The sequence below is a fragment of the Nomascus leucogenys genome, chromosome 9 (genome assembly GCF_006542625.1).
Source record: "Nomascus leucogenys isolate Asia chromosome 9, Asia_NLE_v1, whole genome shotgun sequence".
Classification (NCBI taxonomy): domain Eukaryota; kingdom Metazoa; phylum Chordata; class Mammalia; order Primates; family Hylobatidae; genus Nomascus; species Nomascus leucogenys.
The window spans coordinates 28,403,073-28,417,754 of record NC_044389.1 but is presented as its reverse complement, the minus strand read 5'-3'; the positions used below and the strand labels follow the sequence as shown (position 1 = coordinate 28,417,754).

The window sequence follows — 14,682 nt, the reverse complement described above, 5'->3', positions numbered from 1 at the left end:
CCAACAAACAAACAAAAACAAAAGCAACAACAAAAAACAAAACAAAGGGAAGGCTTTATAAGAACTGGATATATCTGTCCTATTACAGTTTGAATATGATCATCTAGATTTTAGAAGATATTAAATGCTTTCTGGTCCAAAACTTAATTAATTCCACTAGGCATGGGAGAGCCTGTTTTATCCTTGCTTAATTATTACTAAAATTAAAGTTCTTTTTTCATAGCTGGACTATTACTTCCTCAGAAGATGTGTTTGTGTAAATTAGAGAAAAGCTGCCTTCTCTGGAGAATGTAGCTGCACAGGGCCGTGGCTTGGCTAGTGTGTGGTGTCTTGTGAACATTAAGTAAGAGGATTCCTTCCCTGGGCAGCCAACACTTTCATCTGGGCACAAGGCTTGGCTAGATGAGTGCAAGCTGGGCTCAGCCCTGATTTGCCCCCCTATCCTGCTGCGTTATGCAGCCCATGATCTGCCTAATTAAATAATGACTGGCCGGGCGCGGTGGCTCACGCTTGTAATCCCAGCACTTTGGGAGGCCGAGGCGGGCGGATCACGAGGTCAGGAGATCGAGACCACAGTGAAACCCAGTCTCTACTAAAAATACAAAAAATTAGCCGGGCGTGGTGGCGGGCACCTGTAGTCGCAGCTACTCGGAGAGGCTGAGGCAGAAGAATGGCGTGAACCCAGGAGGCAGAGCTTGCAGTGAGCCGAGATTGCGCCACTGCACTCCAGCCTGGGCGACAGAGCAAGACTCCGTCTCAAAAAAAAAACCAAAAAACAAAAAACAAATAATGACCAGCAGCTCTGATCATTACGCAGGAATCCCGAAAGAACCCTGTCTTGGAATGAAGCAAGTCTTCATCCTGGCTCCTTCATTTTTTAAATTTAAAATTTTATATATTTTAGTTTTTTGAGTCATTTTTGTTTTGAATTTCCTTTTAATGAAGGAAGCTAGCTATTGTAAAGGGGATAGATATCATATGCCTAGCATCTTTAGAATTATTTGTGTATTGATTTAGGGACTACCGAGGAGACAGAATAATGGTTTCTCCATTATTAAGTATTTCTACAGATGGTCAGCACATTTGATAACCCCTACAGTACTAGCTGAGTCTTAAGGCTGAGAAGTTCAAGGACTGTTGAATATGGCTGCTTTGGTTTTAGGATCAGCCTTGCTTACAGCATGATATTTAATATGTGGTTAAGGTTTTCTTTTCGGCTCTTAGTATTTATTTTTTCTTTTTCACATAGAGTTTTTAGAAAAGTTTTAGACTCAAAGCAAAACTGAGCACAAAGTACAGAGTTCCCATATGTCCCCTGTCCACCTTCCACCACCCCTGCCTCTCCCACTATAAACATTCCACACCAGAGTGGTACATTTGTTACAACTGATGAACTTAAATTGACATTATTATCAGTCAAAGTCCATAGTTTACAGTAGGACTCACTGTTGGTGTATGTTCTATAGGTTTTGACAAATATGTAATGACATATATTCATCATTATACATGTCACGCACACTAGTTTCACTGCTCTAAAAATCCTGTCTCCTGCCTCTGTCCCCTGCTCCCCCAACCCCTAACAAGCACTAATCATTTTACTCTCTCCATAGTTTTGCCTTTTCCAGAATGTCATATAGTCAGAATCATACAATGATGTAGCCTTTTCAGATCTTTCACTTAGTAGCGTGCATTTAAAGTCCCTCTATGTTTTTTCTTGGCTTCATAGCTTATTTTTTTAGCACTGAATAATATTCCATTGTCTGGTTGTGCCACAGTTTAGTTATTCATTCACCTACTGAAGAAGGTGAACTTGGAAAACTTGAACTTTGCTTCCAAGTTTGGAACATTATGAATAAAACTGCTAGAAAAATCCATGTTCATGTTTCAGTGTAGACACAGATTTTTCAATTTGGGTGAACACCATGAAGCACAATTGCTGGATCATATGGTAAGAGTATATTTACTTTTGTAAGAAACTGCCAAATGGTCTTCCAAAGTGGCTGTACCATTTTGCATTCCCTACCAGCCATAAGTGAGAGTTCTTGTCACTCCACATCTTTTAAACATTTGGCATTATCTATGCTTTGGATATTGGTCATTCTAATAGGTATGTAGTAGTATCTTTTTATTGTTTTAATTTGCATTTCTCAAATGACATTTAACTTGAAGCATCTTCTCATATGCTTATTTGCCATCTGTATATCTTTTTTGATGAGGTATCGGTTCAGGCCTTTGGCCCATTTTTGGATTGGGGTTATTTTCTTATTATTGAGTTTTAAGTGTTCTTTGTATGTTTTATATTACATGTTTTAAATCAAATATGTCTGTTGCAAATAATTTCTTTCAATATGTGGCTTATCCTTTTATTCTCTTGAGGCTCTTTCATGTTTAGTCATATGATTTTGAGCAAAGTTTTAGGCATTTTCAGCTTTAGTTTCTTCAAACCTATCCTGGAACCATTTACCTTCTCTCACAGAATCGTTGCAATCATTAAATTAGCAAATGCATACAAAAGGGCTTTAAGTTGTAAAGGGCGATGCAAACAGAAATGTACTATTAGTGTTATGGTTAATAAGCAGTAAGTATCATTTATATGTTGACTGTTGGGTTTGTCCCACAAGTGATGCCATTATCAAAGGTATCCTGGTATGGAAGTGAGGGCTTATTGAATAAGAAGAAGAAAAGTAAGAAGCGACAGCCCCAAAATCTTTGGAAATAATTGTGTATCTCATTTATATCCTGTGTAACTGGAGATAGAAATCGTTCACTTTAAAGCCTGAATTGTTCTAGTAAAAGGCACTTTTTGTCCTGTTTGGCATTAGAAAAGTGTAGGAGTAGAAAGTAGTGTATTTGTTTTTGGTGACTATATAGTCATCTGGACTGGTTACTGAATGAAAGATCTCTTCATTTACTCAGCTCGGTTAAACAAATACCTGTGAAGATAAGGATTATAAATCATACTACTATAAAGACACATGCACACGTATGTTTATTGTGGCACTATTCATAATAGCAAAGACTTGGAACCAACCCAAATGTCCATCGTGATAGACTGGATTAAGAAAATGTGGCAAATATATACCATGGAATACTATACAGCCATAAAAAAGGATGAGTTCATGTCCTTTGCAGGGACATGCATGAAGCTGGAAACCATCATTCTCAGCAAACTATCACAAAGACAGAAAACCAAACACACATATTCTCACTCGTAGGTGGGAATTAAACAATAGAACACTTGGACACAGGGTGGGGAACATCACACACCGAGGCCTGTTGGGAGGTGGGGGGCTGGGGGAGGGATAGCATTAGGAGAAATACCTAATGTAAATGATGAGCTGATGGGTGCAGCAAACCAACATGACACATGTATACCTATGTATCAAACCTGCCCATTGTGCACATGTACCCTAGAACTTAAAGTATAATAAAAATATATATTTATTATGGTTTTATGTATGTTTAGTTTACATTTATTGGAAATTATGAAGCTGACTATAGAATCTTTTTTTCTCTTTATTTCAACACACACACACACAATCACACGCACATACACACATAGTTTTATAAATGCGTGAATATTTATAAACAGCGTTCCCAGAAATCAGAAAAAAACGGGGTTTAGGCAGGTGAAGTTATACATTACCATAAATTATTCTTTGATTTTGAATATGAATAAATAAGATTGATGATGATGATGCTTCTGCTGCTGCTGCTACAACTGTTTCTGCTGCTAGCTAGTGTTTATTAAGAATGTAATATGAGCCAGGCATTTTTCTAAGAACATTACATAAATGCACAAACACAGTTAATTTGCACAACTTTAGAAGGTTCATCAATGAGGAAATGGAGGAAGAGAAGGGGAAAGTAACTAGAAAATAGTGGAGAGAGGGTTGGCACCCAAGGAGTCTGATTCTGGAGCCAGTGCTATAAATGACCATACAATATAGTTTCCCAGGAGTAATGGTGTATGCATAGGTTTTAAGGAAAAAGTCATTTAAAACTGCTTCTTTGGGGTGATTGCTGAATTTTAAAGTGTTTAGGCATTTGTTTAAATTAATGGCTTTTAAATCCTCAAACTTTATAAGCAAGGATGAAATGACAGGTCATAAGATCAATAGGTCATAAGGGTGTTTATTTAGTAGCAAATATATGTTAAATCTTTTAGCTCTCTCTCCTCGTTTTGCAGAAATCCTGAATGTTTGTTAAACAGGGTAAGATTTCTTAAGGTAACTTAAGAAATGTAGAGGATAGAATTAACCACTGGATTTTCTGTCTGTAAGTTATATGTGTGCATGCAAGTGCATGCACTTGAAGCCAGAGAAAAGGAAGAAAGCAATTCAGGAAAGAAGGAAAGGGGGAAAATGAAAGAAATTTACCTGGAAATCTGAGCATAGACCAAGTGGCACTGTCAAGAATATACCCTTTACACGCACTATAGGTAAAAGGTGAACTGAGAACAACTTAAGAACAAAAATGATTAACTGCAATATTAATTTAGGCAAATAAACATGTTAAACCAAATATAGAGCTTCATTGTTAATTTTAACATTCAATTATCCAAAGAAGATCCCTTTTTTTTTTTTTTTAAAGACAAAGTCTTGCTCTGTCGTCAGGCTGGAGTGCAGTGATGCGATACCGGCTCACTGCAACCTCCGCCTCCCAGGTTCAAGCGATTCCCCTGCCTCAGCCTCCCGAGTAGCTGGGACTACAGGTGCACGCCACCATGCCCAGCTAATTTTTTTTTTTTGTATTTTTAGTAGAGACGGGGTTTCACCTTGTTGGCCAGGATGGTCTCGATCTCTTGACCTCATGATCCGCCTGCCTCGGCCTCCCAAAGTGCTAGGATTACAGGCGTGAGCCACCGTGCCCGGCCCAAAGATCCCCTTTTAAACATGCATTTTGGAGTCTGTATAGTGACCTTTTGTTTTTCCCTAGGCACTGAAAATGAAGATGCGGGAAGTGACTATCAAAGTGATAATCAAGCAAGTTGGATTCATCGTATGATAATGGCCTTGGTGAGTGATTCAGCTTTATTCAATACCAGAGAAGGACGTGCTGGGAAGGTACACAACTTCATGCTGGGCTTGAATCTCAATACATCTTATCCACTGTCTCCTTTGAGTGACTTTGCCACACAGGACTCCTTTGATGATGATGAACTGGATGCAGCTGTAGCAGGTAAGTGTACAAAATATAATCAGTGGGAGCTATTGCAGGAGATCTTTATTCCTTCTCTGGAGAGAAGCATTTTAATTATTATTAACACTCATTTATTCTCAGTTATTACAACCTGCATTTAATGTGTGAAGGGCTTCAAATGACTAGAGTTATTTTTTTGTTGTTTGTTTGTTTGTATTTTTGAGACAGGGTCTCACCCAGTCACCCAGGCTGCAGTGCAGTAGCACAATCATGGCTCACCGCATCCTTAAATTCCTGGGCTGCAGCAATCCTCCTCAGCTTCCTGAGTAGCTGGGACTACAGGTGCACACCACCATACCTGGCTAATTTTTGTAGATTTTGTAGAGACAGGTTTTTGCCATGTTGCCCAAGCTGGTCTCAAACTCCTGGGCTCAAGTGATCCTCCTACCTTGGCCTCTCAAAGTGCTGGGACTACCAGTGTGAGTCACCATACCTGGCCTGGATTTTTTTTTAAAGAAAAATTTACATTGGATAGGAAATGGCCTAGACATGTCAGTATAGAAAATTTTCATTAAAATATTGGGGAGGACGGCCGGGGAGCAGTGGCTCACTCCTATAATCCTAGCACCTTGGGAGGCCGAGACTGGTGGATTACCCAAGCTCAGGAGTTCGAGACCAGCCTGAGCAACATGGTGAAACCCCATCTCTACTAAAAAAATACAAAAAAAAAAAAAAAAAAAAAAAAGGCAGCTGTGCATGGTGGTGCACACCTGTAATCCCAGCTACTCAGGAGGCTGAAGCACAAGAATTGCTTGAACCTGGGAGGCAGACATTGCAGTGAGCCGAGATTGCGCCACTGCACTCTAGCCTGGGCAACAAAGTGAAGCTCTGTCTCAAAAAAATAAAAAATATAAAAAATATTGAGGGAGACTAGATCTTCTCTGTACTGGTCACCGTTCAGTTGCAGAAATTTGGAAACTATTTCCTATTTTCTGAAAAGGATTTAAAGAAGGGAATTAGGTGCTTATAAAATTGTTCCAAACCTTCAGGGAGCAAGCTTTAGGCTGAGCTTTCAGGAATGATTCAAAAAGCACTTCAGAATCATCCCCACAAATGTCTTGGCAACTGTGCTTGGCAGTAGAAATAGTGGAAATGTAGCTTCTGTCTCATTTTCTTTTTCAGATTTTATGTGAGTGTTTCTCTTTGGCAGAGGCCAGGTCTCAGGAGAACTGGAGCTGCAAGGGAATCTGGCAAACACATTCTTAGCCCGACTCCCTAGTGCAACATAGGGCTTGAGTAAGCCAGCCTGTAGTATTCACTAGGCTATTGGAACTGTCTCTCCAGTTCTCAGAAAGGTTAGGTAACTTTCTTAAACCTGCCCAGCAAGAACCTTGTCACTTTCAGGTTTGTCACTTAGCCAGATCCTCAAGAATAATTCCCTTTGGTCTTCAGTTCCATGCCTGTTATAGATTTAAAGTTAAATTTGCTTTGGTGACCAATCAATACACAATAATTTTTTGGTGATAATTCTGTTATCTTAAATTTTTGTATTTCACCACACCATCATCTTTTCCTTAATGTCCAAATGTCATTCCTCAATCATTTATGTCTAAGGACATTTTGATTAGATGAAGTAAAAACTTAAATAGGATATTTCCAAAAAATTTTTTACTGCCTTTTGTTTACGCATCATACCTAGAACATACTTGTGAAATTTAGGATATAGCTTTGGATTTTGTTGTTGTTTTGGTATTGTTGTTTCTGTTTGTTGCTTGACCCCTTAAAAGGTATTGCAGAAGCAAAAATGACCCCCGTTGTTTAAACAAGATTAGTGCAAACTCATTATATTTTGTGTTATGTTTGTGGCATCAAACTCTAGGATATGAGGTATGTCTAATTATATACTGGTAATCCCAACAGGATTCACTACGTTATATAGCATATTAACGATTATATTAACTATAATGAAATTCTAATTGTTATAAAGTCAATATCTCTTTTTAAATTCATCCAAAATAAAAATACACTTAACCATACATTCAGTGACATTATTTTTCTTGTTTAGTCACGTAACTATGCTTATTGCCATCTCAATACCAATTAAATATGTCTCTTCTAGAAACGTATGCTTTATAGATTAATGATGATGAGCTTAAAAAAACTACAAATTCATAGAGCATGTCGATATATAATCTTCAGTTATTTTACTCTATAGAAAGCGAAGATCAAAGCAGATAATTCTGTCATCTTTGCCTAAAATTTCTCAACAGAGCTGAGATTGGGACACAGGTTTCTTGACATTGCTTCCAAGCCTTTCCCCTGGCCACACACCATTCCCCTTAGCCCTTGGTTTTCTTAGTCATCCACTTGCTTATGTAAAAATGGAAGTTTTCTTTGTGTATACTTTATTCTATTTGTTTTACATTATTACTTGGATTGCACCAGCTCCTTATGTAGTTTTCACAGCATGAGGTCTACACTCCACATTTTAACAACTTCCTGGTAGTTTTGCAATATTTTATGTAGATTTGGTGGTGTTGGAGTTATCAGATAAAATACAGAATACCCAGTTAGATTTGAATTTTAAATATGTATATGAATAATTTATATACAATTCTTGCAGTATTTAAGACGTACACTAAATAATTATTTGTTGATTATCTGAAATTCAAATTAAACCAGGCATCCTGTATTTTTTTAGCTAAATTTGGCAACTTTAGGATGTATGCCTCTTCCTTTAAATTATTTTAGAAAGTTTCAGTGAGAGAGGAGGAATTTTCATCTTCCTTCTGTCTTTTTTTCACACTTTCATTCACTTAGGTTTACTGAGTACTTATAATGTGCTTGGTTCTGCACTCCAGCCTGGGCAACAGAGCCAGACTCCATCTCAAAAAAAAAAAAAAAAAAAAAAAGAATATGAGTTGATTGTGGGTGTTCACATTTGGAGAATAATAGTTGTACACCACCTTGTCGACTCCTTTCTTCATTTAGTGCCCTTTGAAAGAAGAGTTATAGACAGTTTTCACAAAATAACATAAGGAAATATAAACTATCAGTCATCCCCAAATATGGCATTATATAAACCAATTTTTTTGAGATACCTGAAAATATTCTAAGCTAAAATTATTTTAAATTAATGATGTTTGGGAAGAACTTTACATTTTATTTCATTGTGTGTATTTCATTTAAATTACTTTTTTTTCATTTTTATGTATTCAGTTGAAAAAATGTATATGGGGTATTGATTTCATTAAAAAATTTAGTCAGTTCAGTCAGTTCACAGATTCATTCAACTTTATGTTTACAGGCCAACATTGCTAAAAATAATTTCATTTTAGACTGAATTTACTGAATGAACTAGTGCTTTTTCAGAAAGAGTCCTTACAAAGATAGATCTGGTTTACCTCCCTCTGGTTGTTTCCAATTTTTAGAATAATCATATGTTTGGAATGAAAAGTTAAAACATTTATCACAAATTGTGATCATTTTGGTTCATAAGGTCTTCCTTAAAATTCCTCTTTTAAAGAATGCCAACTAAAACTTTTAGCCACAACTTATTTAAAACATTAATTAAGCACATTTCTTTTTAAATTTTGCAACCCCCGTGCCAAAAAAAAAGATTTTTATCTAATCTAGATATTAGGTCGGAAAAATGTTACATTTGTTTAACTGTGATGATTTTGTTTATATAAATTAAAATGTGGGTGTTTTAGAATTAAAGCAATCTCTCAACCTAAGATCAGTAAAAGTGCGCTATTTTTGTGCCTACTACTTAACCTTGTAGACTGTATTTTGTAAACAGAAGAAATTATAATATGAGAAAATTCCCCTCATGTGTTTACTGCAAAATAGTTGTGTACCTGTAGAAACAAATTTTGGAGAGCTTTTTATTAGTCATATGACCTCTTTCCTGTTTACTTTTGTGTTTATCCTACTTACTGTGACACACCATCTGGAAATAAGAAATAAAGACATGAGTTAATTTAGGCTAGAGTTCAAAACACAGACATCCAAATATTTATACATTGAATCTATGTGATGTATTTATAAAATGGTCATTACAAATATCCAAAACTGACCTGCTTTAAGGAAATGTTACATAATTCTAAAACAGTTATGTTTCCACAACCACATTAATTCATTCACAAGTTTAGAAACCTTGTATGTTTTAAATTATAGGAGGATATTTTTCCATAGTGGCATTTATCCAATACTCTATGACATTTTAGTAGATGTTATACAGTAAATCGGGTTTAAGTTCAAATAAATTTGGGAACATTTACAACTCGATCTCCTTCTTCAAATACAATGAGATACTCTACTGAGTTTAAGTCCTACTTAAAGCTGCTTGAGGATAGTACTTTAAAAGGAGACTAGCTTATATTTGAATCTCAGTTGGACCCTTTATTAGCAGGCAATCTTAGGCAGTCAGGTAGCATAAGCCTCAATTTACTTATAAAATAAAAATAACAATGGTACCCATGTTATAGTGTCATTTGGAGGATTGATTAGCATTTTCATATAAAGTGCTGTTCGTGGGAGCCATAGGAAGGAGAATAGGGAATGCGCAATGTAATTGGCTAGTACTTTAAGTTGTTGAATTTTGTCTTTCTTAAGACATGACCTTATTTAATCATGGCACTTTTATTTTGTATATGAGACATCAGTTTATATCTTGCATAACTATGCTTTTTGCAACACAGTTAGGAAACACTACTTACTGGTTTGGCTTGTTTTTTTTGTTTTTTGCAACATGGATGAACTTAGTGGATATTATACTAAATGAAATGAGACAAACACTACATGATCTCACTGTTATGTGTAATCTAAAAAAGTTGAACTCAGAAGTAGAAAATAGGATGAGGATTACCAGAAGCTGGGGGCGGGGGGGGATTTGGGGAGGAGGCAGTAGATGGAGAAAGAGGCAACCTTGCTCAAAGGGTAGAAAGTTTCAGTGAGAGAGGAGGAATAAGTGCTGGGTATCTATTGCACAGCATGGTGCCTGCAGTTAATAATAATGTATATTTCAAATAGCTAAAAGAGAGGATTTAGATGTTCTTACCACAAAGAAGTGATACATATTTTGATGTTATGAATGTGTTAATTAGCTTGATTTGATTGTTCCACAATGTATGCATGCAATGAAACATCACATTTTACCCCATAAATATACACAATTACTATTTGTCTACAAAATAAAAATTGTTTTAAAAATAAAGTAAAACAATAAAAGGAACACTACTTACCATCAGTTTATCTTGAAGGTGGGAACAATGGTGTTTAGCTACAAACTAAAGCTGGGAATCGGTCCACATGATTTTCCTCTCAAATGCCCTCACTCTTGGATTTAAGAAAGGATAAAAGGATGCTACCAGTTTACTGATGATAACGAGCAAACCAAACAGAATATGAGAGAAATTATGTTTTTGGTTACACTTTGAGCTAATTTTTTTTTAAACTGAGTTTATGAAGCCAAAATAATTTTATGAATTATATTTATACTTTCATTAGATTAGGGAAAATCATTGCATGTAAAATTACAGTAATCCTTCCTCCCTTATTCAAGGTTTCAGTTTCCTCAGTTTTAGTTACCCACAGTCACCTGCTGTCAACCACAGTTTGAAAAAAATAAAAATTCCAGAAATAAATAATTCAGAGTTTTAAATTGCATGCCATTCTGAGTGGCATGATGAGCTCTCATGCCTTTCCTCCTGAGATGCAAATCATCTCTCTGTCCAGGCTGCATATGCTACCTGCCCATTAGTGACTCAGTGGCCATCTCAGTTAACCAGATTGACTGTCACAGTATCACAATGTCTGTATTGAAGTAACCTTTTTTTTTCCTACTTAATAATGGCCACAAAGTGTAAGAGTAGTGATGCTGACATAATGTTATAATTGTTCTCTTTTATTTTTACTGTTGTTAATCTCTTACTGTGCCTAATTTATAGATTAACCTTTATCATGGGTATGCATGTGTAAGAAAAAGCATAGTATATGTAGAGATTTGTACTATGCACAGTTTCACACATCCACTGGGGTGTCTTGGAACATATCCCCCCAAGTAAGTAGGGACTACTGTGCTCCCATTATTGTGTTTTTACATGTTAGGTTCAATTGCGATAAAATACACATATTAATGTGGTTTTAATAATTGATAGGATTATGTGCTGATAAACTCTATAGTTTGTAGTTATTTTATTTTTATTTATTTATTTTTGAGACGGAGTCTTGCTCTGTCGCCCAGGCTTCAGTGCAGCGGCTGGATCTCTGCTCACTGCAAGCTCCGCCTCCCGGGTTCACGCCATTCTCCTGCCTCAGCCTCAGAGTAGCTGGGACGACAGGCGCCCGCCACCACGCCCGGCTAAATTTTTGTGTTTTTAGTAGAGACGGTGTTTCACCGTGTTAGCCAGGATGGTCTCGATCTCCTGACCTCGTGATCCGCCTGCCTTGGCCTCCCGCAGTGCTGGCATTACAGGTGTGAGCCACCGCGCCCAGCCACTTTGTAGTTATTATTTTTATATTATTCATTTCAAGCCCTCTTACTCATGCCACTTTCTAAAGTAATAGTGTGACACCATGCTTAGGGCTTAGACCTTGTGAACCTGGCTTGGAATCTTGACTCTCACTATCTGTTTGAAAATAGACAATTTATTTTACCTCTGTGAGCCTCAGTTCCCTTATCTTTAAAATGGCTACCTCCTTTGTAAGATTATTTCCTTATCTTTAAAATGGCTGTCTCCTTTGTAAGAGTCGTATAAGAATAATAAATCTTATATATGAAATTTCTGATACGTAATAGACTCAGTATAAATGAAGTCACCATTAGGAGAAATGTGAGTAACCAACTAATGAATTATAACTTTTTAGTAAAATATTTAAAAATGAATTTAAGCCAAAGACTCACTATTTTTACCTTTAAGATGTTCACATATGTAATCGTTAAACTAAAAATTTCAGAGGAATAAATATTAAAATTGGGCTCGACAGTCTCTTTATATATTTCAGTCTTACATCTTTACATTCCAGGTTCTGTGATAGATAGTCTAGTATCTTGGTTGGTGGCAAAGTGCATTCTCACTACTGTGTGTAAATACTTATTAAGAAAACAGAATTGATCTACAGATAATTATTTAAAGAACTATTTCTCTTCTCTCTCCTTATTGCCCTATAAGTTAGCTTTGGACACAGCTAGCCTTTATTATTTAGCCATATTACCTTATTGCTCTCTTTAAAAACAGCTTTATTTTTAGCACATTTGGTTTTATTCAAGACCATCACTCACAAATTTCCTCTTTGCTTCACCTATTCTGGGCAATATGAATTGCCTCAGCCATAAAATTTATTCTTCTTTATTTATAAGCATCGCTAGTAAGCATTTGTAACATTTATTTGTTATTCAGTATTTTAGAAATGGGAATTTTTAATAGTTGTGAGGAAACATGACTTTGTTAACTGTAGAACGTTAGAAGGATATTAATGTTTCTTTAAAGTATTAATAACTATGCCAAAGTCTTATTTTTTCACTTTACGCTGAATAAAATATTATGACTGTCTCATTGGTGTTTTTACTTCAACCTTTATTTATAATGAGGATTATGGATTTAATTGGGCAGGAAGAATTTAAAGATTTGCTTTCCTTTTTGATTTCATGCTCTTAAAATGTAATAAGTAAAACTGACTATAGGAGAATTATAGTATTATTTTTACTTAGAAACATATGGAGGGAAACTAACATATTCTAGGTTTCTACTGTGTGCTGGGCATGTGTGTATGTATGTACACAGGTATGAAGTCAGAGATCCTTATTCATATCTGGTGTGACCATTTTCACTTCATTCTACTATCATAGGCCTCCCTCTTGGGTTTTGCCAGCCTTCTTGCTAACAGCAGGAGGACACAAGAGTGTGGACAAGGGAACAGAGCACAACAGCTGCATCGCATTTTATCCAGTTCTATTCAAACCAGTTCAATTCTGGTCATGTTTTATTTTCCTGGCAAGTGAATTAGGAGCACCACACATACATGTGAAGAGTAGTGTGTTATCAGTATTAATTTTATAAAATTAATGAGCTCTAGGTCCTCTTTTTCTTCAGACCCCTTGCCATCTTATCTGTTCTCCTCCCATACTGTCCTCAGACTGCAGGCTCCTTGCTGTCTGCAAACACACCCAGCCTGATTCTGCCTTGGGACCCTTGCTCTAGCTCCTCCCTCTCCCTGGTAACTTCTGGATCCCACCCTCCCAATCTTTAGATGGCCTGTTCCATATCATTATTCTTATTTCAGTGTAAGGTTTTCTTCTCAGAGGCATCTCCTCTGACCATCTACCTGAAGCTACTCCTTGTTATAGTGTCCTTGATCATTTTCTTCCTTGCATTTATCACTTTATGAATTGCCCTCTTAATACATTTATTTACTTATTGGCGGTGTACTCGCAATATGAGCTCTATCAGAGCAGAGCATATATCTATCTTGTTCAGCATCTGGAATCATATCTGAATGGTAGTAGCCAACATATATTTGCTGGTGTGTTGGCTGGATGATTTCCTTGAACTCCCACCTTGTGGCACAATGCACACTCACCCTCAAGAGAGGCAGCCTGCGAACCATACAGAGTCTGCCACCTCCCAGCTATGCCACCTTCGAGATGACTCTTCATTGGCTTCACCCTCCATTTACAGATGTCCTCTGCCTCACCTGTCAGTTATAAGAATTAAACAAGATTATGCATGAGGAAACATTTAGAAACCTGTAAAGACCTGCGTAATGTAAGATAATACTATTAAAGTGATCATAGCTTAGAGTTAATACCAGGACCTGAGCTAAGTGCTTTCCATGCATTGTCCCTATAAATCCTCACAGCAACTGTATTTGATAATTACTTTTATCCTGATGTTACAGATGAAGAAACCAAGACTTAAAGGTAATAATTACAATTGCTAAAGTTGGTTCCATGCCCAGCTCTATTTGTCTCCAAAGCCTGAGGGCCTGATCATACGAAATTCTTTCAAATTTGAAATCAACATTTTTAGATGATAAATACTGATGAATGACCATTTAATTCATTCTTATTTTTCTTTTATGTTTTTAAGATCCTGATGAATTTGAGCGAATATATGAGCCTCTGGATGTCAAAAGTAAAAAGATTCATGTAGTGGACAGTGGGCTCACATTTAACCTGCCATATCCCTTGATACTGAGACCTCAGAGAGGGGTTGATCTCATAATCTCCTTTGACTTTTCTGCAAGGCCAAGTGACTCCAGTCCTCCGTTCAAGGTAAGGATACCTAATATAGCATTCCATTCTCTACCACATTCTCTTGCTTGCCTTATAGATCTCTTAGTCCCTTTGACTCCAGTTTTTATTCCTTTAATGTATTTTCTACATCTTTATGAGTAATAGTTCTAAAACGCAAAGATGATTCAATCAGTCTCCAGCTTAAAGAAACTTTTAAATGATTCTAATGAGCTCAATAAAGGTCAGAGTCCTGAGCAGGACAAGAACAATACAGTGGGTCTGAAGTTTAGAAAGGAAATGAG

At 36.6% G+C, this 14,682-nt stretch overlaps 1 protein-coding gene across 1 annotated transcript in view; it reads left to right on the top strand.

The window, feature by feature from the left end:
* Window positions 1–14,682, top strand: part of PLA2G4A (phospholipase A2 group IVA) — a 168,331-nt gene that overhangs the window by 130,265 nt on the left and 23,384 nt on the right. The window contains exons 14-15 of the mRNA XM_003264476.3: window positions 4,939–5,181; window positions 14,235–14,419. Coding sequence (XP_003264524.1) covers window positions 4,939–5,181; window positions 14,235–14,419 — 428 coding nt within the window. The remainder of the gene's footprint in view (window positions 1–4,938; window positions 5,182–14,234; window positions 14,420–14,682) is intronic.